Genomic DNA, 26,642 nt, shown 5'->3' with positions numbered 1-26,642 from the left:
AACAGACTATGTCAATGTATCGAAAATGTTAAAAAATTTTGAAAATAAACACCCACGATGCATGCGTGGCAACATGAATACAAAATAGAAAATAGAAAATATGACAAAACACAAGATAAAGGCAATTCTAATATGTGCTAGCAACTAAAATTCGAGGAGAATCGACAAATAACCTATAAATTTTCCTTTTAAAAAATTAATAATAATAATAATAATAAGTAAATAATACATAAATATAAATACAAAAAAAATAAATTATTATACACACACAGATATATATATATATATATATATATATAAGAATGGTCAGAGGTTATTATACAGACACACACACACACATATATATATATATATAAGAATGGTCAGAGGCTATTATACGAGCATCCAACCACGCTCATGTGCCTAACTATTCAAAGACCACCCTCACTAGCGGCAAACTAGCCAAGGAGGGGTTCGAACCCGTAACCTGAGGGGACTCACGACCTTCAAAGAGGTTGCTCTATCAACAGGCTACGACTGGCGGCACACAAACACACATATATATATAATTTTAAAAATGATTATTGTACCTTTTTTAATTAATTTTATCTTCTAAGAAAAATTCTATCAAATTTCCAAAAAAAAATCTGATATAATTTAATTCACATGCAATTGTGCAAAAGTTGGACGTTATGCCTACAAATATGACACTAAATAGGACGCAATGGAGAAAAAGGATTCATGTAGCCGACCCCACGTAGTGGGATTAAGGCTTTGTTGTTGTTGTTATTGTTGTTGTATCACTTCAACCAAAAAAAAATATTTAAATTCAAGATATTGAAAGCCTAAGAAACTAAAAGAGGATTTACATATATACCACAAGACAAATTTCAAATTTGATTACACCTCAAAACGCAATAATAATACATTATGTAAGCGCACCAAAAATCATATAAATGCATTGTGTAGGTGCATCAAAAATTACTCAAATGCACCTAAAAGTATGTGATTACACTGTGTAAGTGTATTGGAAATCATACAAGTATTATGACAAGCGTGCATACATTCCAAGAGATACATATGCACTGATAGACAAAGTAAGCACTCAAATTTAAAATAAAAGAATGCTGTGCATACCCTAAAGAAGCAAAATGAATCTAAATTTGGCCTATCTAGAAAAAATGTGAAATTTTGCAAACTCTTTCTCAAAGTTCAAACCTCAAACTCAACACTTTCTATGCACATTCTCTTGTTGGCCACTTTGCACGTAGGACAGGATTGTAAATCCCTCTTTGCAAATCCAATCCTCCACATCAAAAGTACTAGAGTCAGCATGACTTATATTAAAAAATGATTGTAATTCGTCTCCACACAGTTTATTCCAACAATCTCCTATAAAAAGGTTGAAAATTGAATTCTTATTCACAAAAACTTGTCTTATGTTTGCACGTGACCTTCAATGCCATTTTAAACAAAAAAATCCATTTTTAAGATGCAAACTCTCAACATCATGCCTAAAAGATACAATCACAAGTTTTAACTCTTAAACCCTATCCTCTACATTAAAATTAGATGTGAAAAGCTTTATAGCTCAGTGAATTTTAAAAATGAGTCCAAGCCATACGTCAATTACAAACCCGATCCTCCGTAAGTAAGAGGAAAAAGTTAGTAAATTGAAGCAACATTCAATAATTTAAAAAAACCCAATGATCGCTGGATCGACAAAAAATATCAATCAAAAACGATCTAATCATCAAATGCCCTTACATTCCAATACAAACTTTATTGGGCCCAAATATTCATAAAAATATAAAATTTCATAACAAATTGTATAATACAAAAATATTCAAGAAAAATATATCATCTAAAGCTTGAAACAACTATTTATTTAACTTGTATAACAATCAGTAAAATTAAAATTAATCTTGACTCAAAAAGAAGAGTTGTCATATTGAGCATAGCAATAAACATGTGGCATGTCATCTAACAGTATGATTTTACTGCCAAATGGCACCATGAAAAGCATTGCCATCATTGGGGCCCACCAACAAAACAGTTTGCCACAAAGTAATACCATTAAATTATAATTACAACCAAAGTCTATAATTTCCTCAATGGCTTAATTTCCCAGAATGCTGAACTATGAACAAGAAGTCCTCTATTAGCTAAGAGCGATATAAAATCATTCCCATAGGCAAACCTTCACACCAATTCTACAAGGTCCTCCCTTATAACTGCTAATAATAATCCTTCAATTAGGATGAGTCAACTACCTCTATTAACTATGTGGACTAGAATTAATGAAAATCTAGGATGACATAACCATAAAATCTTGATTGAGACATTTCCCCAACCATGTGCTCTAAGCTGGCAATGATAAATTTTTCCTATCCTAAAATCAAACGGTTGCTACCATATGCTATGTATTTTGCATCTATTAACTAGCTTTTCTCACAACTTATCTCTCATATCAGAAGAGTGAATCAATCATAAGAGCCGGCACATATAGAAACCTCATAACAAGATCACAAAGTACTCATAAATTAAGAACAAAATCTCTAAGTATTGTCTAATTTAAAATTCAATCTACCTTCAAAATTTAGACTAGGAATACGTAACTCCCACAAGAGCCAGGCACAAATTTTCAAAGCCCATAAAGGTATAGTTTAGAATTGTCATGTTTTCTTTCACTCCAAATTAAAATGTTATATATTATAGTTATGATGAATTGCATTCTCTTTTAGTCATCACGTTCTGAGATATTTCAGCTCTTTCGGGGAGTGGGAATCATATTTTCTTGAAAGATACATTCAAGTGAAATACAAATCAGGATGTGAGCTTGTATAATAAGAATCTCGTATAAGCTATTAACAGGATTTTACATTCAAACTACCATTGCTAATGAAAAACAAACACAAAAAAAAATTATTTATCAGTTATTCACATATAGATAGAGTAATTCATTGTTTTAAAAAAAAATAGTTTACCGATTCAAGTAGCTGGATATGTCATCCACATCATCAATCCATTCAACATCAGGCCCAAACTTGACCTGGCCATTCAGGTCCAATGTAACATGTACTCCAAGCCCACCATCTTCTGGTATTGGATAAATTAAGTGACTGAAAGGAGACTTTGAATTAGATAGGGTGAAATAGCAGCCACGTGCAAAATAGGATTCTGGAATGAATCTGTGCTCAAGTCCTTGAAATCTTTTTGCAAGATGAATAGCGCTTAAACCTGCAGAGTTGATCACTAGCTTGGGGATTATGAGAAGTTGAGGCTGTAAAGCAGACTCCCCTGCATGATTTTTAAGGTCCTTGCTTTCCGAAATTTGGAGATGCAAAGAATTACCCTCAACTTGCCCCCCTATAACCACACTATTATAAGAAAATGCAGTCCCCAGGTTTTCAGCTTCCCCCTGCGTCAATATATCCAATAATCAGAAAATGTCTATTTCGGTGCCGTCCATCACAAGTAGTGCATAAGTAGCAAAAAATGGTTCCCACTGTGAGGGCATGTAGAGTAAAATTAATAAAAACTAAACATAATCCTGAAGCTTGGCAACGAATATCCAAACTTGTCCAAAAGTGAGAAATTCGGGTCCTGAATTAAGAATCTGGAATTTAAATATCGCAAAGAACAGCCAATGCTCGTAATTTAATAATTTAGAGCACAGTTTTAACCATTTTCTAGCATGCGGTTAATGGAGATAGGCTTCCTTCTTCACATGTCCAAGACAAATAAAATCCAACATATGTAAACTGGAATTGAAAATACCACCAAGGAGAGCATGAATGTGTGTGAATCAACAATCCCAGAAGAAGGAGACAGCAAAGCTTTAATGCAGTGAAGTTCCGGTTCCATTTCCATGGCTAGAGATCCTTCCATCATCCTCAAATCCTCAATCCCATTTTCCGTCCCACTTTTCAGAATTTGCTCCAGCTTTGAAATCTCAGAAGCCCTAGTAGCTACAATAAGCTTGCCAAGCTGCTTATGTGGAATCCCTCTATCAGAGCAGTACTTGTAGAGCAATTCCTTTCCTTTGACACAAAGAACTGCCTGTATAACACCACCACTAGAAGATTGACATAAGAAAAATAAATAAATAAATAAATAAATAAATAAACTCATCCAACTATCAGCGGTCAAAATATTACATTTCTCCCCAAACATGAACTGCTGGCTAGAACTAATCTAATTGCTGCATGAACTAAAACAAGGAATATAAAAAAACTAGCACCATGTGAACAACTTAAGGCTTGTTTTATAAGATTAATTCATGTATACTTATTTATATAAAATGACAAGAGCAAACTTTAACTCGTTTTTTGTTTGTGAACATGATTGTTATTTAACAAACAATGTGTTATAATCTATATAATACTAATTAAATGACATCATAGTTAGTTTTTGATAAATTTTCATTGTTCTTGTAAAAACTTTATTTTACCCTTTGAAATCTAAAAATTTAAATATTAAAAAATATTAATATAATGAAACATTGTATTTAGCAAATAACAAAATTGTTATTTTAAATTATAATTGCATCATCATTTGAATATAAGAATAAAAGAAAATTATCAAATGAATTATTTCTACTTTGATTAAAAATAATCACACTCACACGTGTGCGCGCGAAGTGGACTATTTCGACTTTGATTAACAATAATCACATGAGCGTGTGCGCACACACACACATAGTTCGACCTTGATTAACAAAAATCACACAAACACACACGAATATATTTTGCAGATCAAATTAAGAAAAAAATGTTCTAATATGAGGTAAATCCAATATGTCGTCATAATGGAGTGGAGTAACATCAGCTCAAGGCAAATAATCCTGCTGGACATCAACAGAGATGGAGTCTTTTAGCCAGGAAGTCAGCAGGCTGATTGCATCCCCTCAAGATATGAGACCACTTGATGTGAAAGGTGGGGAGTAAGGCACTGATTTTCTTCCAAATAATTAGAGCATACCAATGGTAAGTAGTTAAGCCACAATAGATGTTGAAAGTATGTAAAGAGTCAATTTCAATGTGCAAAAATTTCCACCTCAACTTATGGGTAACAACTTAATTATAAAGGACTGTCTTGAGCTCCGAATAAATGACAGAAGTTAGAATGCAGGGTGCAGAAAATTGAAGAAGGCAATGACCAACATGGTTTCAAAACAAACCACCAAAAGTTAGCATGAATAATTTTGAAACTACCATCAATGTTGGCTTTGATGTAAGGAAGTGTGGCTTTGGACCATTGGACTAATCTGCTAGATCTCACAGTATTTGGTTTTCTGATAATGCCATTGCAGATAAATTCCCCTGAATGTTTCTGTAAGCATTTGGAGAAAGTGATATTCCCTTTTTTAAAAAGGTTTTTATAAAAATCAGAGTATAGATTATCCTCATGCTTGTTGTTGTTTCTAGTCATCCATATGAACCAGCAAATAATGTATCGTACTAGGCTTTGCAAATGTGTATCAGATTCTTGCATTTTCCAGCATTCAAAGCTTTGATCCAGAGATATGTACCCCTCCAGTGGCATAAAAATGTCAAATACATTTTGTAAATTCTGCCAAATTTGGATTGAGTATGTGCAAGAGAAAAAAAACATGTGGTAAGCTCTTTTCCTCCTGTTTACATAAATGACATATGGAACCTTAGGCCTTTTAACTTGAGAATGTCATCAGTCGGAAGTGGCTAATAATGAAGTCTCCCGCTAAAAAAGGATTGTGAAGGTTTTAAGAATGATTCCAGATTTTGTCCCCCAAGGCAAGATGGCAGCTTTTGGGAAGCATTGATCAATAGCCTTTAAGATTGATTTAATAACAGATTTTTAATTCTAATACGATCAGGCTTACCACTGTCCACTGGAATATTATCAATAATCTTAGCCCAATCAGGATTCAAATGTTGGCAAAGTAGTTGTCTATTCCAGTTATTGTTATCCCAAAAATCAGCCACCTTCAAATCAGCATTGAGAAGGCCATTCTGAAATTGAGCAAGAGAACCAAATAAAGACCAATCATCCATCTAAGAACTGATATCCCCTTTACCCAGGTCCCACACAATTAAATCTTCAGTTCTAGATTTAATGTTGAGTAATTCAGTCCATAGTTTTGAATCTGCATGCGTAAGCACAGCAGCTTTTAGGTGTGAGTTCTTAAAATATCTTACCTTAGATTGGCCCAAAGAGAAGTGTTAGCTCTTAGCTTAATCCATAATGCTATAAGGTTAATCTCAATATATCTATCAATTGATCTGAAACCCAGCCCACCAGCTTTGTATTCACAGTTTACATGCATTCCTTTGATCACAAAAAACACGCACAAGATATAAAAGATAACTAAAAATTCTTCGAAGTACAATAAACAACCCCGTTTTGTGGTGTGATAGCCTTTACAAATAGCATTATCATAAGATATTTTTAACCAACCATGCTGTATAACAGAGAATTTTAAAGCTCAGACTACTACCTAAATTTATTTTATGGCCGCTCTTCTATTCTCAAACACATCCAACCTCAATGACCATCCACCAACCTATGCCACCTCCAAATCACATCACTTTCACCTCCAGGAGGGGATTAACCCGATCATCCTTCATGGCCAATATGACTTTTTTAGATTTCTTCGTCATTTATAGGTTATGTTGCCCTCACCTCAAGCGGAGGGACCGCAGTAGCTTCCATGACCTTCAAGTGTTGCTTCATCCTTCGACTTAAGGTAATGTTGTCTTCAGCACCAGGAGGATAAGTTGCCAAGCAATTCTGAATAGCCTCCAAAACATTTCTACACGCCCATTAGGTAATATTCAGCCTTATTGCATACCAGGGATACTAGAAACAATCAACTTCATCTTGATTAATATTGACACCTCAAAGTTCAAGAAAATGAGGCCTTTTATAATTCATATACATGGAAAATTTTTAAAATGGATGTTATGTACGATTATATCTAGGAATGAGCTCTTGAAAATATAAATCTTAAGAAGAACCCATGCCGAGAAACTAGCATGAATCCAATGATTGGGTTTGATCCAAGTCAATAATTAATTAAACATAAGTCATATGTTGCTCAAGCATCTATTTTTAATTAAACTTTAAATGATCCACGTAACACGTATGTTTTTGTTTTAAAATATTTATGTAAATTTCTGTTAACAAAAACTCTAAACATGTTAAATCAAACTAAGCAATGTTTTATGAGTAGTATATCTATCTTCTCAAAATTGGCTAAAAAGTGTAAATTTCTAGATAAAAGAATTTGTGTAAAAAACCTTGAAAAAAAGGGGATTGATATGTGTATTGTTTAAATCTTATTATTAAATACGTTATGGGTTATTTCGGTTTAAATAATGATTGGCTCGATCCAAAGCGAATCATTGGCTTCAAACAAATTGCATGTCAAACAAGCAACTTGCCTACTACGCAAATTTAGATTTTCAAGTGCTTCCTCCTATATATAACTTATAAATAAGCACAATTTAAAATTTGTCTCACGTCCACGTAGTTTACTGTGTTTCCACTGTGTAATGCGCTGCGATTTTTCTTTTTCAAAATTTTTAAATAAAGATCATGTGCACCACATTCTTTATTTCTTGGAAAATTTACATAGCACTTGAAAAAATTACATGATTCAACACCTAAACTTCATATATATATATATATATATATATATATATATTTATATAGCACTCAAAATATTTTAAATAAGAAATAACAACTCCATTGCCATTCATGATCCTATCATCCTCCGCCCTAGTCCAATTGCCCTACACATGCCGTTGGTTATGTCACCGCCAATCACACCATGCATTCCTCAATCACCATCTCCTCAGCCCTTCACACATCACAAGCTCATAAGCTCATTCGCCAGTGTGCCCGCAACTGCAAAGCTAGCGCCGCCACTATCACCAAAGGTCAAGATGAATGCGCTATGCGCACCAACCTTGTCATCACCTCAACTGCCACTATCACGAAAGATAAAGATGAATGTGCTATGCACACCAACCTTGTCATCACCCAACCTTCTCATGGCCCCTTAATGTGCTATGCATTCCAAAGTCATGGCTATGAGAATGTGAATACCACAATGTCACCATTGCCTCCAAGCAGCCTACAATAGATTTGGCGAACCACTGCCAAAAGGAGCACTACCAGCAAAGGCAATCCGTCTCGTTCCTTGAGATCCTTTGACTCCATTAGAAGCAAATAACAAAGCTTAGCTGTTAAATATGTTAAATATGTAAAATTAAATATTTTGAAAGCTATGTATGTAAATCTTCCTTATGCAGTTTCCCATACGAAAGCTGTTTCTTACATGTAACAACGGTAGGTATATTTAAATCGGGTGATTGATTTCAAGCAGAATTTCACTATGATTCAAAATCATATCAATTTCAGAAACGGCTGTTTCTTTCGTCGAAGTTCATAATTCTTTTATAAATATAATGGGAAAAGAGCGGTAAATTCCTATGAATCTTTTAAAATGAGCAAAAATTTCAGTGTATAGCGAATTTGCAAGTAAATAAAGGAACAGGTTATAAGAACTCTAGCTAGAAGTGTGTCACCTTGAGGGATTGGAGCGGATAGTAAATCCCGGCGTGGATAACTTCGCTGTTTCGAGAGCTTGTCCCACTGCCGAAGGTCGAGGCCGCCTCCACAACTAAGACATCTCGCCCCTTAAGCGCCAATTCTCGCGCCACCGCAAGCCCAACAACCCCGGCGCCGATAACTACCGCGTCGGCCGGCTCAGTCGGCACTCCGCTGAAGGAGCTCACTAGCTTCCGGCAAGCGCTAGTGATCGGCGTCGCTTTTGCGAACTCTGCCGCTTTGCGGAAAGCTTTCGAGAGCATCGGAGGTCGATTTGGGACCTTGGTTTGCGCTCTCTAGTGCGTACAGTTTCATGCTCAAGGGTAGATGGGAGATTTGCAGTTAAATATCCTGCTTTTCTAATCATACATAAGCATAGTATTCAAAACTTACCTATTAATATGTTTTACACCCAAAAATTTTAGATTTACAAAAAAAATATTTTTTCAACTTCCCTTAATTGATTTCTTTTCTAATCTGCCCTCCAATAATCTCTTGGCCGAGGACCTCTCTCTCATGCTCCCCTTCTCTCTTATATACAAAATTGTTGATACAAAAAGACGCAATAGAAAAGAGTTGTACGTGGCTCTCTTTTTTTTTTTCATAAGACGATAATAGAACTATAGAAGCTCCCGCTTTTCTCTTCCTTCCACGCACACTGGCAATTGTCCCTCTCTGCTGCTCCTGCTTCCCTACTGTAAAACCACCCGGCCAGCCACTGTAAAACCACCCAGCCAGCCCCATCTCCTTTTCATGCCAACAAGCCTCGTTGGTGGCCCTCTACCGTTCATGAACCCAATATCTCTATCTCGCTCCCTCCCTCTCTTTTGCACGTTGTCAGCACTGCCCACCCCACCGAACCCATCTCCTTTTCATGCCAACAAGCCTCGTTGGTGACCCTCTACCGTTCATGAACCCAATATCTCTATCTCTCTCCCTCCCTCTCTTTTGCACGTTGTCAGCACTGGCCACCCCACCGAGATCTATGGGGCTCATCTTTTTTTTCTTAAATCTCAACATCTCTCCTCTGGCCACCCACTCCACCAACAAAATCAAAATAACATCGTACTGACCTCCCTCATGGTTCTATGAGCAGCACTACACCGACCATCCTGCCACTTCAACCAGATGACATGTTGGTGACGGAATCCATTAACGAAAGTTAGAAAATGTTTTTTTATATATAAATATAGAAGTTTAAGTGTGAAATATGCCAATAAGCTTTGAATATTATGTATGTAAGAACCCTGAAAATAGTTCATTTTGAGTTGAAATGTCCTTTTAAATACAAATAATTTTATTTTAGATAATTTTACATAAAACTTACAATTCTACAGAAAATTTACATTATTCCACTCAATTCTTATGTATTTACATACTGACACCTAGGCGCCCAAAACCCTTGCACTAAAACTCGAGCGGCTGGAAAGTAGCGTTGGACTGCAGGCATTCAAGCACTCGGAACTAGTGACTAAGCACCACATACCAACACTTAAGCGCTAGTTCACGTATTTAGTTGGTTTCAACGGTTCACACATGTTGATTCATGAAAGTAAAGGATAAAAAACATAGATTGAAGATGGAGAGGGGGGTTCAACATTTAGAGGCATTCGACGAAGAGGGAACTTAGAGGAACGTAGATCAAGTGAGAGTGAAGTGAAGAGTGATTGTAAGGTCTTATGAGAGTCTAATTATGCTTGTAAAATCAGCATATCATTTAGAGAAGGCAAATAGACACGTATGGTGTAACAAGTCAACCCAGAGCTTGGAAATAGCCAAGATGAGAAGAAACAATCGAAAGTTAGGAACTAAGTTTTCTATATTCAGTTACTATTCATCATAAGAAAAAGTCACAAATTAAATTAAATTAAAACAATAAAATTAATTTTACCTAGTTATTGGTTGTTTGCATCTTCTATAAACGTTTTCTCATCTATCATTCCTCTTTTAATCGTTTAATAAACTTAAAAAGTTAGTTTAAAATAATAATGAGTGAAACAAGTTATTGAATATTTATATTCTTAAACTACAACAATACAAGTAAAAAAGAAAGCAATATGTATGCGAGTTAAATTTTTAAATAAATTAATATAAATATTTTTTTGATTTTCAAAGTGTAATACAAGACTTTCGAGAAACTACTTAGCAAAGCCACAAGCTTGCAAGAGGAGGCCAAACAACTTGAATTTCTGGAGAAGGAGGATAGGTCAAAGCTAACAAAGATATCTTAAAAGAGATAAGGGACAGTGACAACAGTTGACAAGGGTAAGCAACCGATGTAAATCCTGACAAAGCCACCGCCACAATACAATTTACAGCTCTCGTCACAGTATGACCAGCATTCACAGCAGTATGACCAACATCTGCAGCAGTACGATCAACAACACGGTTAACTGTCATTCCAACGAAGGCCATATCGGATAGATGGAAGGCAGCGTCCACCTGTGCAAAATTGTTAAACAAAGAATATCCCTTTAAGGATGAGACTGTAGCAAAGATATTCTAATATCTGGTCAAAAAGCCCAGGTTCAAATTACCAGAACCAAAGAAGTCGAACGAGGTCGGTAGGAAAGATCACCCCAGATATCATATCACAAAATGCTTGAGCGCACCATAAAGGATTGTATCAGTTTCAAAGATTGGCTCGAGAAAAACTTCAAGAATGGGAATATAGTGATCTCAGAGAAATTTTTGAAGGGAACCTAAAAGAGGTTCTCTCAATATGATTTCAGTCGATCCATTTACGCAACTAACAATGGATGGAACTCCTCTTGACTACTATTATACTATTTTTGTTGTTAAATGGATATCAGCAGGGGCAATTCTTGCCTATCCCATCCATCCTACCACAATAAAAAAAAGAAAAAGGAAAGAACTTGTTGTTTTTTAAGAATTACTCAATGTTTGGGAAAGCACGGTTAACAAAATGTTCAAAGCTTATAAGCAAAACAATCGAGAAAGAAGTAATCCAAGACAAAATTCCAACACTTTGATAAGACTATGATTTCAGGGGAGAATGAAATTGATGCCCTAATAACAAGGTCCTCCACTTTAAAGAACTCTGACTGGATCCTAAACAAAATTCAAAATAAAATAGTGTGATTATAATACGAGTAATTGACTAAGGATATCACGAGTTTTTTAATCTTCTGTCATGTGATTGGTCCTAGCTTTTAGATGAATTATAATATCTCAGAATTCATCTTAAGAAACATTTCAGAATTATTAATTAGGGGAGTTTGGACATTCAAATTTTTTTAAAAAAAATATTCTCTAACAGATATAGTAATTCTCATAAAACAAAATGAGCAAAGAAAAATAATACAAAAAAGAGGAATATGTGAAAATCCCCCAGAGAAAAAGCTTGAGGTGAGCATATAATTAAAAATTGGCGTTTTAATTCTCCCCTAATTAATAAAACTAAAAAATTCCTCTTAAAAAAGTTCTTCATATATTATACTCTAAAGAAGTTAAATGACCCTGTGCCTTCTGGTTGGATATTAATTGGCTCAAGAATATATTTGGACAATAAAAAATATTTTAATCACATGAATAGAAATTTAACAGTCTGCTTAGGCCTAAAAAGGGGGAAATTAAAAAAAAAACTATGTTATTAGCAATCAATGGAAATTCGGCTTTGAAGTCTTACCTTCCAATGCTCAGAAAATATAACTCCAACGACAATTCGAAGAACGTCAAAAGAATTTCTCAAAAACAATATGGACAACCTTTACACAAAATCAGTGATAAGAAATGACGACTATCATAATGGAGCTACAAAGTTGCAGCCACTTGAGTCGTGATCTCATTAGAAATATTGCATCTTTATGTGTACTTGAAATAATATAATTCTTATAGTACCTTAAAGAATGTGTTATTTTCTGCATGTGTCTCCAGTCAATGGATGATAACTTAAGGAGTATTGCACATCGTGATGTTTCAAAGATAAAGTCTCGTTCTTAGAAGTATAGATGTCGCGATTGTCTAAAACTGGGTCTAAATCCTAAAACAAATGTAACAAAATAAAACTCAACTTCAAACAAAATAAAATTCAACATCAAAACAAAACTCTGCATCTCATAAATTTTCATAAATCTCTGCACAGACATGTCAATAAAATTCAACGCTGCAAGAACTTCTACAAACATTCCGCACTTCACAAAATTCTTCACAATCTTCGCATAAATGAATCACAACAAAATTCTTCACAAATTCCTGCATATACCAAGTCTCAGCAAAATTCTTCATAATCTTTACATAAACTAAGTCTCGACAAAATTCTTCATAATATTTGCATAAACCAAATCTCAGTAAAATTCCTCATAAATCTCAACAAAAATTTTCAATCTCTGCACTCACGAATCTCAACAAATCTTCACAAAATCTCTGCAAAACTTTGCATTTACCATAATTTCCTAAATTCTCAGCATTCGGATAAGACTTCGTCCTACTCCTTCTTAGCATTCGGTATAGCTCTTCGCCATACTCCCTTCTCAGCACAAAATTGAAATTGAAATCAAAGCACTCAACATTCGAGATAAGCCTTCACCCTACTCCCTTCTCAAAACTAAATAAAAATCAAAATCAAAATCAAGCAAAAAAACAAAGAAAATTAAATTAAATCTCACTCAAAGTTTGAAAGTTCAAATCTAAGGCTACAATTCGAAAACACATCTGCCATTTCTCTAGCATAAACTCTCCTACGTTTTCGATTTGAGCCCAGTTTGCTCAATTTTGAAATCTTTCTCGACCATGTTCTAAGTATGTTGGCTTAGACAACTGTGTTGGTTTTGTTGATTATTTCGATTAATACCAATACGTGCGGTGTGTCAGTCCAACACACCACACATGTTGGAGGTCTATTTGTTGACCTCATTTTTTGACGAGGTCTAACTTTTTCTGTTAGAAGCCTAGGTTATAGCCAGATAGCTTTTCTATTGACTATCCTAGAGGACTAGTATTAGGACCCACACTATTCAGAAATTTGAACCACTTCTTGACTTCTTGTAGTCTCATACGTGTGGCTTCAAAATTAGTGTATTTAATTTAACTTAATTTTTTTCATCTTTATTATTTTTTTTTGCTGGCTCATCTGAGAGCTGAGCTTGGTGCTTAGTGTGGGGTTGACGGGGAAATGACATTGCCAACAATTTTTTATACAGATATCGACGGGTGCCAAGGAATGATTTATAAGATGTTGCTCAATTTCGGGGATGGGTAATACGCAAATTTAACATTTCGAATGTCTGTGATGTGTTTGTAAGAACTCCACTTCTTTTATTTATGGTCCTCTACTAGGATTTCTGGCTGGAAACTATCCCAACTCGATAATAAGAGTAAATTTCTGGTGTTTCCTTCGTGTTTTTACTGACGCACTTGAAATGGAGAAAGGGATGAAGAGGTGGATCGTGAATATTGCCTCCTGGAATCCTTCCGAGGATCACTTATCGTCCCTTGCCTGTCTCTTTCCGCCGCACGAGCGTTCTGCCATCAACAGGTTTTTTATTTTTTAAATTAATTAACTTTAAAGCAATCACCTTTCAATATCTCTTCCTCATCGCATTGAATTCTTTGGATTGTTTGAATCTTTGAAGTTTGAATCCCAGGCCTTGTATGTTTCTTTGAGGGCGCTGTTTTTTGAGGCACCCTAGGTGAAAAAAAGTTCCAACTTTTTTTTTGTAATGAATCTCTGTAGTTTGCCTTCTGTTTGTAAACAAGGATATTGATTTAACTGTTTTGGTAGACAGGGACAGTCAAAGGAGCTTCCTTGCTGGAACTTCCCGCTATGGAACTTCTAGAGGGTTTGTTTTTTATTTTTTATTTTTAATTAATTTTTCTTTTTATTAGGGTTGTATGGCAGAACAGAGAAACGCAGCTGTTGGCAAAATTTTTCTCACGCATTGTTTTGCATATAAAGCCCAAATATCCCTAATGTTCTTTGCCCAACGGCATGGCCTGACTTCCCCAACGTCTTAAGTAATTAGGCAAGAGTTGTTCTTGAGCCTACAGTCATCCATAAATTGTTAAAACTTTCATAAGAAGCTTTACTATATCTAATTTTATCTTCTACTTGTAGTTTTTTCACAATACCTTCCTCAGCTTGGCCTACAGAACCACCATCATGACCTTAAGTTCAATTGAAAAACTTAAACTCAATATAGCAATTATGTAAATAGCAGAAATAAGTTGATCTGTGATACGTTTATTGAAAACAAGGAAACAAGAAGAAGAAATGGTTAATTATACATTGGATACAACTAACCTTGGGATACCTCTAATGTGCAAGGAGCTGAAGAGAGAACCAAAAAAGATGTTTTATCCACAATCCTTCATAATATCCAATGCTATCACATTTGGTTTGCATGCCATCATCATCTTCATCATCATCATTGGACTTATCATTGAAACAGTTTCATGAATTCTCATTTTTCATTGATTCCTACTCATTATTGCGGACAGTGTTGAACCTATCATTTACAAATCTCTTAAACAATTTCTATTTATGATGCTACCTTCACCCTGCCTCTTCTGCTTCCTAGACCTTCAGCAGATTTTTTTGTTTGTTTGTCTGGGTGTATTTTTCACCCTTAAATGCATGTTTCCAAACCAATCAAATCTACTTTCAATTATCTTATTTATTCCTCATTTTTCCATAAATTCATCTCAAATTTTCGCTTTCATTACAATCAACTTAGCTGTTAAAGATTTTTTCCTTGTTCAATTTTAAATTTGTATACCATTACCGATCTAATTAAACTTTTATAATACATAACTTTAAAGATCACATATTTTTCTTGCATAATATCTATGATGTACTTATCCCTTTTATTCATCTGGTCTTAACAGTAGAAGCTGTACACTCATCTTTATTCCTATTCGTTTGAACAATAGAACTATGATATTTAAACCTCTTACATATAGATATCACTTTATAGTTTAATAATATTTATTAATAATTATAAACATTATACCCTTTCACATTTCATATAGTATACTCAGTCTTTGTTCTACTGATAACTTCAAGCCTTTATGCTTCTAATTTGTTATTCCAAGTATTCTATGAATCATGCTCAACAATGAATTATATTGAACAATTAATGGTTTCTCAACATCAAAAACGTGCAACTCTACCTGTTATAGTAGATGTAAGGATTAAAATATGGAATGACTTTGCATTTGATTGATAATCTCGTGAAGCAAATGATATGATAAGAGTTTATGGAAGGGATCTCGTACTATTAGATATCTGTTATAAACTTGAGTCGAATACTCTATGGTATATGTCAAATAGGCAAAGCATCATTTACATAGTTGTGTGTAAAATGTATGCTGGAACTTGAATAGTTCTTGTTATATCATCGATGCAATTAAGTATGAAGTCTCAAATGGAATTGTGTGGAAAAAGCAAAGCATCATTTCCATATTTGAGTGTAAAATGTATGCAGGAACTTGAATATTTCATGTTTTATCATGTTTGCAATCAAGTATGAAGTCTCAAGTAGCTCATGTTAGTTTTTTTAAACTTGGTTTTAAATTGTTTGAGGGTTCAGTTGGTTAGTTGCAATTAAAATATTGGAGGAACAAAAAAATTAAGATTTTTTTTTGAATATTTTAATTCTTAAATTAACTCAATCCAATCGGTTGGGGGAATCTATGAATTTAATATTCTTTATTTATTTGGTTGAATGTAATCTCATTTCTGAAATTAATTCATCATTATTTTGATTTCTTTTGCCCTAAGCTTGTTTGTTCAAATGAAATAATTATATTTGCGGTGTATGTGGAGTTTAACATATATCTTGAAATTTTTTTATTACATCCATATGGAATCCAGTGAATTCCAGCAGAATTCCTATTTCTCTAGGAACAAATTTTGTTTGTTTATTGTATTGACTATGAATTGCTTTCAAGCCATTTTAGTGGATGATCTTAATACAACCAATTATATTTATCTTCTTACATTTAGAATGGAACAGATTCATTAGGTATGAAGACAGGAAAAGGGCACTTGTTAGTCGGTTGCTTCAATACACACTAGTTCATGATATTTTTGGCATCCCAATCGACAAAATATTAATAAAGCGAACAGCTGAGGGCAAACCTTACCTGGTATGATTTTTTTCTCAAGCTTATGTTTAATTATGTTTGGCTAAATTAATATGATAAATGTGTTCAATATATATATAAGCTCTTCATTGAATCATTTTTCATATGAAATAGAATGGAAATGTGGGAAGAGTGAAAAAGGAAATGCATATCATCTAAATAAAAAATAATTAATGGGATTGAGGAATGTGATTCCTTTTTTCTCAGTTTAATAAGGCAGCGTGAGTACTGTCATCTGTTATGTTCTTAAAACGAACGAATTCTTCTATATTATCTATTTCACATTGAAAGTGTTATTCTCTTCATTTTGAAAATTTTTCTTGAATTCATTGCAGCCAAATGCAGACCTTGCATTATTCCCAAATTTCAACTTCAACGCATCTCATCATGGGAACTATGTTGGCATAGCATCAGAACCTTCATTCTTGGTGGGCTTTGATATTGTTTCTGATTCCATGCCAATCAAGGAAACTGTTATCGATTTCATGAACAATTTTTCATCACATTTCACAACTTTAGAATGGACTGACATTATGAAATCCAACAACCCTTATGATTCATTGGCCACATTTTACAGGTGCGATGACAAATATTTATACTTTATTTTTATCATTTATATCCAGGTACGATGATAGACATTGATTGCGTGGCCACACTTTTCAAGACACATGATTGAATGAAAAAATTTCATTTTTGATTAAACATAATGAACTCATTTGATTTTTATATGCACATATGTCTTCCTAGTATTTAACAAAACCTTCTGAGAAATAATTAGAAATGCACTTGCTCTCTGCCATTTCTTGCTCAGTTTTGTAAAATTTGGCTTTTTCTTATTCTAAATTCGCATAACAGCTGGTTTATGTGTCGTGGTTCTCATATTATGTTCTACTTTATCATGTAGGTACTGGTCCCTGAAGGAGGCATTTGTTAAAGCCATCGGCGCGGGTCTTGGATATGGGTTGCATAGGTTGGAATTTAATCATAATAACTGGACCAACATATTTGTTTGCATTGATGGTGAGGAATCTAGAGATTGGAGATTCTGGCATATTGAGCTTGATCAGCACCATTGGGTAAATTCATTTAGATTGTCTTCATTTCGGTCCTCAAATATAGACTATTTGATGCACTACTGGCTTTTATTCTTTTGTTGGGCACATTGGTAAATTTTGGCTATTCAACCACCATAAATCAGGCATAAAATAGACTAACATGCCAAAGGAAAACATGTACCTTATGACAGGAAAAACATAATGATGTTTATGTTTCTTTTTGTTATCATCATACCTAGCTATTCTCGAGATTAGATGATTGGAAAATTCTGGACAAGTTTTATTTATTGAAACTATTTGATAATTGTCAAGTTTAGTAGTTTGATTCTTTGAATCTATGCAGGCATCTGTAGCTAGGGGTCATCCCAGATGTGCAAGTGAGAGTTTTGAAAAAACATTCTCAGCTTTACATTTTGAACCAGAAGATTATTGGAATGAGCTCCAGATTCCTGATGATGGTTTCACTTTCTGGACCGTTGAAGAGCTGATTCGTCCTGCAATTCTGCAACCATGTTTATGTTGAAGGTTCAGGCTCTCTCTTATGAACAGACTGAGCGAAAATTGAAGGTATACAACCATTTTTTTAAGGGAAAAAAATGTAGTACTTTTTCCAAATTATTTCTCCAAAATGTAGTACTTTCTCCAAATTATTTCTCCAAAAATGTAGCATAACATGTTCGTTGTTTTATTTTTTTAGTAGAAGAAACCATTTTGAGCCATAGGACAACTGGTTTGCAAAAGACTGTGCGAAATAAACTCAACTAATATTAGAATTACAATGTTGCATATGATTAGTAAGTGTTTAAATTATGATAAAGAAAAGAGATGAAAAGTGTTATAGTTGTACCAATTTCAGGTAACTTTTAAGAATACGGACTACATGTCTGCGGAGTAATTATGTGCTTTTGTAACAGTAGCAATGATCTTGATGGTCTACTTAAATAGAACGACATCACAAACTAGGAGATTTATTTATAGGCTAATCTACTGGAAATTTACTCTATTGGACAGTATTTCCCTGCTGAATATCTTTTTGTTACTGATATTTTGTTGCTTCTGCCACGCTAATTATAAACTTAAAAAGCATGATGCAATATAAAATTTAACTAACATAAATTTGAAAATTGATTTATTTAACCGAAAACTAATATACATTTAGTTGAGCTTAGGCTACAATGAACCCAAAAAATTTGGCTAATCTTAGTGTTTTTCTCTTTTGAAAGTCAGTCAAGAACCTAAAATTGAATACATTGACTGAGTTTTAATAATAGTTGATCTAGTGGCAGGGTTGTGATAATGAATGATTAAGTCATTAAAATGAGTGACCGTTTTAGATATCTTGGGTTTGTTCGAAGTGATGGTGATATAGATGGGGATGTTATTAGTAGAAATCAAGTTGGATAGTTAAAGTGGAAGAATGCATCGAGGACCTATTGTGTTATAAAAAAATATTGCTTAGACTTAGAAGGAAATTTTTTTAAGATGGTTTTTTAAGATGGTGGTGAGACCGGTGGTGAGACCTGCAATGCTTTGTGACGTAGAATGTTGGCCTGTAAAAGAGAAATATAAAATTAAGTGTTGTTGAGATGTGAATACTTAGGTAAATGAGTGGTTTTACACTTACAGACAAAATGTGAAACCAATATTCCGTGAAAGGGTTGGAGTAGCTCAAGTGGCAAATAAAATTAGAGTAGGTGGATGAGTGTTTTTACACTTAGAGACAAAATGTGAAACCAAAATTCCGTGAAAGGGTTGGAGTAGCTCAAGTGGCAGATAAAATTAGAGTGGCCTTAGATTGTTGCGGGCTTCGAAATTCAATGCCTCAAAGTTGTTATTGAGAGTTTTTGATTTGGTTTTTCGTGTCAAATTTGCATAAGACAAATTGGATTGTAGATAAGATGCTACCCAGAGATTTACCCTCAATTTGTGAGGACTTTTTGATCTAGGATTTGAGGTTTCTCGTAGGTGCAAGCTCCTATTCTTAATTGCTCCTCTTGATAATAGGTGAGAGCTTTCGATTAAGGCTACTCATTAAAGACTGAATATTCAATATAGAGTAGCAGCAACCCTAGGATTTAGATTATAAAATTTATCACCTTGAGTTTAAAGCGAGTGGAGGAAATGATGACTAACCATATCAAGATTCCATGATTTCGTCGTCCCCGATCGTCATGGTCCCTGATCTACCTATTTGGAGGAGATAGTTGAGTCAACCTGACTGAAAGATCATTGTCAGCAATCATATGTTGCATCGTCTAAAAAACTCTTGTAGATCTCGGGTGAATGTTTGTCTAAGGAGAGAAATTTAAGTCTACTTTAGCTAAGAGAATATTTTGTGACAATCAATTGTACTCTTATAGTTTATAACTCAAAAGGTAGAAAACCATTGATGAATATACCGACTGCATCCGTGACCAAAATAAAATGATGTTATTTGACGGTTTTGATCATAACTGTTACTTTTTATTGAGCACATGCGTCAAACTATACAGACTGATGACTCGAGTTGCATTCTTATCAGTGTGAGATCACTTTGAGTGTAAATGTAGTGATACGCTTGATGTGACATTTGCTTTTTGTGAGCCGAAGTTAATAAAAAATTTGTCACTCACAACAAACTATTATGGAGGGTGAATGAGGCTTACTTTAAGTCTTTTAAGTGATTAATTTCAACTGACATATTTTGATTTATTTGCTTTTAGAATTTTGATTTGAAAATCTTTATTTAGTTTTAAAAGTTTTTTATTGAAATTTTCAATCAACACGTCCATTTTTGTTACATGATTTGAATCCTGTCAACTTTATATCTTAATTGTAAAGGATTGGGTTTAAGATTAACAAATATTGTATATGAACCATGCTAACTCTATCTCGCCTACAGACGATCTGGTTCAAGAATTATAATAATTTGATTTATTTAGATATTTGTTGAAACATATATTTTGAAAATAGACTCATTCAGTTAAAATATTCTATCAACTCGGCCATCGCTAGAGATTTAATTAGTTGATTTGAACCTTTCCGATTTTACATGTTGTTTGTAAAAGATCGAGTTTAAGATTAATATATGATTAAATTTAAACTTGATTGCTTACTTAGGATTGGATTCATATATAATGGAAAGTAGCTAATTTATTCAGTAAGATATTATTCTTCAAGTTCATGCCCTTACAAAAACTTATATAGTCTATTTTATGAATTAATTTTATCTAACATTTGGGAAAACTAATATATTAAAGGATTGTTTGATTCTCTTAGCTATTTAGCATCTATTTTTACTATTTAGCCCCATTAAAGATACCCCACTTTGTACGAGCAACGAGCTAGTTTTCGTCACGACTCGGCCTAAGAGCCTAGAGTACCAAGGTGGGAACAGACTGTTAGATGGAGTTTACATCACAGTTGTTAACCCTAAGGTCAATATCAAACAAAAATCTAGGAAGAATCTAATTTTATCTACATCCAAATGCAACAAAAGAGGCACTAATATATAATATGACTAAACCATATAGAAAGAATATCTTTTACGTCTATTTTTGGTCTTTAAGCAATAATTCATCACTCTCTCCACATGAAGAATTTAATATCTTGACTTAGTTCAAGAATTTTGATTATTTAATTTTACAAAAAAAATATTTATAATTAATAAAATCTTAATAATTATTCTCTTAATTATACATAACTAAATAGTTTTGTTATAAATTATAAATTAAGGCTATATATGATTTAAGCTATTAATTATATACCTTAATAACCAATCATTTTCACCAAATAAAACTTATATTATTTTCTTAAACATATAAGTTATACAATGAACCTAAACTTCACATAATAAGATCCTTAGTAGACTTGTATGTGTTAGCATGCATTCATTCAAGGATGTAATCTATAAACACAAATTAGGGCTAATTTCACTTTAAACTTAATTGCAGAAATTTAAGATTTTTTTCATATTTATATATATATACACAATTGGAAAATCCTAACATAAATATCTTAAATAATCTTTAGGGACTTAGCCATGGATTTAAATTAAATCCGGCCAAACACCAAAAAAAAAATGACAACTAAATCCAACGCTCTGTCAAATTAGATTTCTTACCGTTCCGTCTTTTTCTACAGCAATGCCTGGATTTAATAAATTCAATTGAGAGATAGATTTATTGGATTTACGCCCCCGTTGCTTGCAACCTTCATACAGGTAAAGATTCGTCGGATTTACCATATTTGATAAATCTTATTTAACACAACTCCGGCGATGCAGCTAGGGCTGTCAATTTGGCTCATTGTTCGTGAACAGCTCGTGTTCGGCTCGTTAAGCAGCTTTCGGCTAATTCGTTAAGCCTAACGAGCCGAACATGAACAAATTTTTAAGCTCGAAATGTGAACAAGCCGAACACGAACAACATTTTATTCGCTCGTTTTCGGCTCGAAATGACTCGAAAAAAAAATTATATAACTTTTTATATAACAATATATTACATATATTATTTAGATAATAATATATTATATATATTTATGTCTATGTTTAAATCATAACACCTCATGTGGCAATGTGGTTTGTGTCTTCTTTTGTATATATTTGATCCGGGTTCGAATCCCACACTTTACATCTATTTTTCTCAATTTAAGTTTAACGAGCCAATTTCGAGCCGAACACGAGCCGAACACGAACACGAATATTTAAATCGAGCCGAACACAAACACACTGTTCACAAGCCGATTTCGAACACGAGCTATTTGGAACGAGCCGAACACGAGCCAAGCCTGAGCTCACTCAAGCTCGGCTCGTTTACAGCCCTAGATGCAGCCAAACACCGCCTTAAATAATAAACAACACTCAGGAGGGGTTTACCCACAAATATAGAAAGAAGAAGCTCTCGACATTTTCCTCACATGTGGCGACACCTTTGCTGGCTTTCCCTCTGCCCTTGCTCGCTCGCGCGCTCGCCTTAATCTGTGCTCGGCGTTGTGTGCCCTCTCAATTGCTCGCTAGCTATGCTCGCTAGCTATCGCTATCACTTTCTGTTTCTTTTGCATAGGTCCACCTTCCCTCCATCTTCGCATTTGTAAGCACTAAGTCCAGTAGTGTCAGTTTAGTTGGATCTATGGTCTAAACTGATGCTAGTCCGTTTAATACTTTTATTTTTCAAGTTTGATATTTTATTAAGTTATTGAATTAATAAATTAATTATTTTGGAAACTTATTTTTATTTTAAGAAAATACTCTTGACAATCAACTGCAGCAGCAACAACAAAGAGGTGACATGCTTCAATTTTGTGTGCTTTTATCTATATTTTTCTCTATATTTTAATATTATTTTCACTTATTTATCATAGATTTACACTTGAAAATGATTTTCTTGATGTTGTGCAGGTTATAGGAGTCGAACACGCAAAACAGGGTCAAAATGCGCATATAGTGATGTCTGGCATGACCACGCCTGATCTGGGCATGATCGCGTCAGAACTGGCATGACCACGTTAGTTTAGGGTGCGACCATGCTGGGGTCTAGCGTGGCAACACTGCGGGACATTCATAACTCATCTTTTGTGGGATTTCTTGCCAATTTTAGACCTATTGATGGATTTGGAGAGATTGGGTGTTTATTTTGGATCTCTAATGTAAAAAAACTAAATATAAATATGCATTTGTCATAAGAGAGGTCTTCTTGGCCTCTCGGAGACTCGGACAAAGAGTTCTGCATCAGAGAGGGCTTGCAGACTGAAAGATGAGAGTTTGTGGGAGATTTTGAGAGCTCTCTTGACAGTTGTTTTCCTCATTTAACGAAAACCTGATAGGGAGAGTTTTTTATTTGCTTTGTGAGCTGTGAGACTATATATGAGAGGAAAGTTTGCTGACTTTGCGGACTTAACAATTTCTTATAATGGATTCTCACATGGTAATTTTTGCTATAGTTTTCTCTGTCATGAGCGGCTAAATTTTCTTCGTGTCTCTGTTATGTAGGAAGCAATGGATTTCTCGTGATTTCTCCATAATATTTTTCTGTTAAGTGTATTCCTCGATCTTTTATAGGCCTTGTTGTTGGTTAATCTCCGATCTAAATTTACTTTTAGTCTGGTCGACTAAGATGTTAAACTATTTCGTGAAATTACGACATCTAACCATTGCCTAGATTTTGATAACTAATTCTTTCATGATGTCACAATTATTTTTTAAATCCAATATTTTTGCCAATATATCCTCATCCAAGGTATGGTGTTGTAGGTGCATGTGAAGTTATGAATCAATGTGTATTGCTTGGGAAGGTTTATGCAGCATATCTTAATTAATGAAAGGTTATGTTTGACGGTAGCATGTACAAGATGAAAACGAACCCCCAAGTCACACATGAGTGATGAACAAACTATTGCATATCATGACATAATATATGATACTTCTTGCTTAAAAACTATTATAAAGTATATGTTGTGATAAGAATGCTAAAAATAAAAATAAATTATGATGTGTCTCAAAAACCCAAATTAATTTTTATAGCACAAAAGATATATTGTTTGCGGATATATTACGCTATCACAAGTATGAGATGTGAAAATGAATGCAAATATTATGGGTCAAATAGGTAAAAAACTTAAAGTATAAGACTAAATATAAAGGGATTCATTAGAGAAGTCAAACTACTTACATTGTATTACAAGATTAAATATAATATTTATTTTGCTAACTCAATTATGTTATATGACAATGTCTTGAGAGAAGATCCAACCATTTTTTGTCATTCATTAGATATTGAAGCATGGAAGTGATTTGATTGCACTAACTCAAAGTTTGTTTTAGATTCAAATAATATTAAACTTGGCCAATGTGTTGATAGTTCTATGCTCTATATATAATTTGCTTCACTCAACTCGTGTTAATCGATTATAGTTAGACCTTATGCTAATTTAATACAAATTTCTTATGATGATTACGCTTCGCTTTGTCTTCATACAACTTTGGGCGGATAAACTACCAATTTTATGGGAAAATGCAACATCACAACATAAGACCTCCCAATTAAACTTAGGATGTGACAAAAACAAATATAATCAATTGATTGAATATAACCCCAACACATATTTTTGAACTCTACACATCATAACTGAGTGATGTCTTCAATCACCAGAACAAAGCAGACTAAACTCACCACAAATTTGAAATCAATAGTTATCTTATAAATTAAACTTACTTAATTACACAAATAATAGCATAAACTATTTTATTCATTAAACTATAAAGTCTCTAATAAATAATAAAGTTTACATTCACAACAATAAACTTTCATCTCATACATTACCTTATCATGCTTCATATCTTACCTCTAAATTAAGCACAAGATGTATAAAACTAAGAAAATGATCCTCATTGAGGCTGAATTATGTTATTTTCTTTACCAAAAGCAACAACCAACATAATTTTTGGTAAGTTGTAAGGCTTGGAAAGATAAATAATTTTAATACATAATTCATATATTCAAGATCATAAAATAATACATCATATTAATCATGAATAGGACACAAGGTTTAAAATCATGACTATACAACTTGTGCATTACAAAAAAAATCTTTGTAAAGAGAAATTGCTTGAATAATTATATGGCATAACAATAAGTGAGACAATCTTATTGAAATAATCCTTAAAATACATGCTAAATATATGATTATTATATGTGTATTGCTGGTCAAGTTTACACGTTTCAATATAATGAACCAATCATATCTTAATAACTATTTGTCAAATTTATTTATTTCTTAAGAATAAATAAATTATATTAGATTTAGAATAAGTCATGTTTAAATGTCTAGATTTATTGGTTATTATAAAATAATGGACTTTACCAGACCCACATCACATGTCATACATTTGTAACCTAGCATATGGAATAACTTCATAATATTTGATCAAGGCCAGTTGTAATTGAAGATTATCACTATTGAATTATCCATTAAATTAATATGATCAAAAGGTTGAGGTTTTTTTTTTCTATAAGGATTAATTATCATTCAATCATAAATAATAGTAGATAAACCTATATTTTGTAATATGAGGATTAAAGTAATATTTATAGTCTACAATCCAAAGTGCACAACCTTCTAATTCAACATAGGCAATGACATTATAATATGTAAGAATTCTTTCATAAATTCTAACATAGTTATCCATCATAACTATGAAAAACTTGATTTTCAATACATTGATACCCTTTAGACACTTAATCTTAGCTTCACTTCAAAACAAAACTCCCACTTAAAACTCAATTTTTTAAGATTAATATGCAACTTCGTAGGCTTCAAAAGAGCCATCATGAGCAAAATGTTATAGTAACTCAAAAGACAAAAACAAGCGTCTATTTTTATGATGGCAATCACGACCATCCTGAATGACTATGGTAATTTTTTGGTTTAAAAAGACTAAACTTTAATGAAAGTGTGGTTGCTAAATTTAAATTTAGTTTAATGTATATATATATACCTTTGCATGGCAATGTGTATTTCACTTATTTTTTGTTGTTGTATCACATGAAAGATTTGGGTGATATAAATGCAAAAAGTGAAATTAGACAAAAACAAGCGTCTATTTTTATGATGGCAATCCCGACCATCCTGAATTACTATGGTAATTTTTTTGGTTTAAAAGGACTAAACTTTAATGAAAGTGCGGTTGCTAAATTTAAATTTAGTTTAATGTCTTATAATGAGCAATTTTTTTTCTTAATATTGTGTAATTAGTATATACTTCAAATCAATAAGATTAAAAAAAAAAAAGTTTTACTCTTCAAAATACAAGTTATGATAATGTGTTAGTTTCACACTTAATTTTAAAAAGAGGATTTACATACATTACACTCAATTCTTATGTATTTATATATATGAGACCTAAACTTATGTATATATATATATATATAT

The 26,642-nt window shown here is 33.4% G+C and overlaps 2 protein-coding genes across 7 annotated transcripts in view; one reads left to right on the top strand and one right to left on the bottom strand.

Annotated features, from left to right (window-relative positions):
• Positions 1-8,908, bottom strand: part of LOC110024641 (L-2-hydroxyglutarate dehydrogenase, mitochondrial) — a 33,124-nt gene extending 24,216 nt beyond the window's left edge. For 2 of the 3 annotated variants that reach the window (XM_020724721.1, XM_020724723.1), the window contains exons 1-3: positions 8,553-8,908; positions 3,760-4,041; positions 2,967-3,400 (exon numbers count right to left, since the gene is read on the bottom strand). In XM_020724721.1, coding sequence (XP_020580380.1) covers positions 2,967-3,400; positions 3,760-4,041; positions 8,553-8,837 — 1,001 coding nt within the window. In that variant the 5' untranslated portion in view covers positions 8,838-8,908. The remainder of the gene's footprint in view (positions 1-2,966; positions 3,401-3,759; positions 4,042-8,552) is intronic. The other variant, XM_020724722.1, reaches the window with a different exon arrangement.
• Positions 8,909-13,723: 4,815 nt separating this feature from the next.
• On the top strand, positions 13,724-23,599 carry LOC110024640 (L-aminoadipate-semialdehyde dehydrogenase-phosphopantetheinyl transferase-like). 4 transcript variants are annotated; one of them, XM_020724717.1, is made up of 7 exons: positions 13,724-13,791; positions 13,873-14,071; positions 16,551-16,683; positions 17,016-17,257; positions 17,585-17,756; positions 18,079-18,302; positions 23,113-23,599. In XM_020724717.1, exons 1-6 carry the CDS (start codon positions 13,788-13,790, stop codon positions 18,256-18,258), a joined length of 930 nt encoding a protein of 309 aa, XP_020580376.1. In that variant the 5' UTR covers positions 13,724-13,787; the 3' UTR covers positions 18,259-18,302; positions 23,113-23,599. The 4 variants fall into 4 exon arrangements, with proteins under 4 accessions (XP_020580376.1, XP_020580375.1, XP_020580379.1 ...); XM_020724720.1 differs by lacking the exons at positions 13,724-13,791; positions 23,113-23,599 and adding exons at positions 14,169-14,225; positions 14,322-14,375 and having other exon boundaries at positions 13,984-14,071; positions 16,541-16,683; positions 18,079-18,482; XM_020724718.1 differs by lacking the exons at positions 13,724-13,791; positions 23,113-23,599 and adding exons at positions 14,169-14,225; positions 14,318-14,375 and having other exon boundaries at positions 13,984-14,071; positions 16,541-16,683; positions 18,079-18,482.
• Positions 23,600-26,642: the final 3,043 nt, after the last annotated feature.

The sequence above is a fragment of the Phalaenopsis equestris genome, unplaced genomic scaffold (assembly GCF_001263595.1).
Source record: "Phalaenopsis equestris unplaced genomic scaffold, ASM126359v1 Scaffold000264, whole genome shotgun sequence".
Lineage (NCBI taxonomy): Eukaryota > Viridiplantae > Streptophyta > Magnoliopsida > Asparagales > Orchidaceae > Phalaenopsis > Phalaenopsis equestris.
The sequence above is the reverse complement of the archived record's forward strand: the minus strand, read 5'-3'. Positions and strand labels throughout refer to the sequence as shown.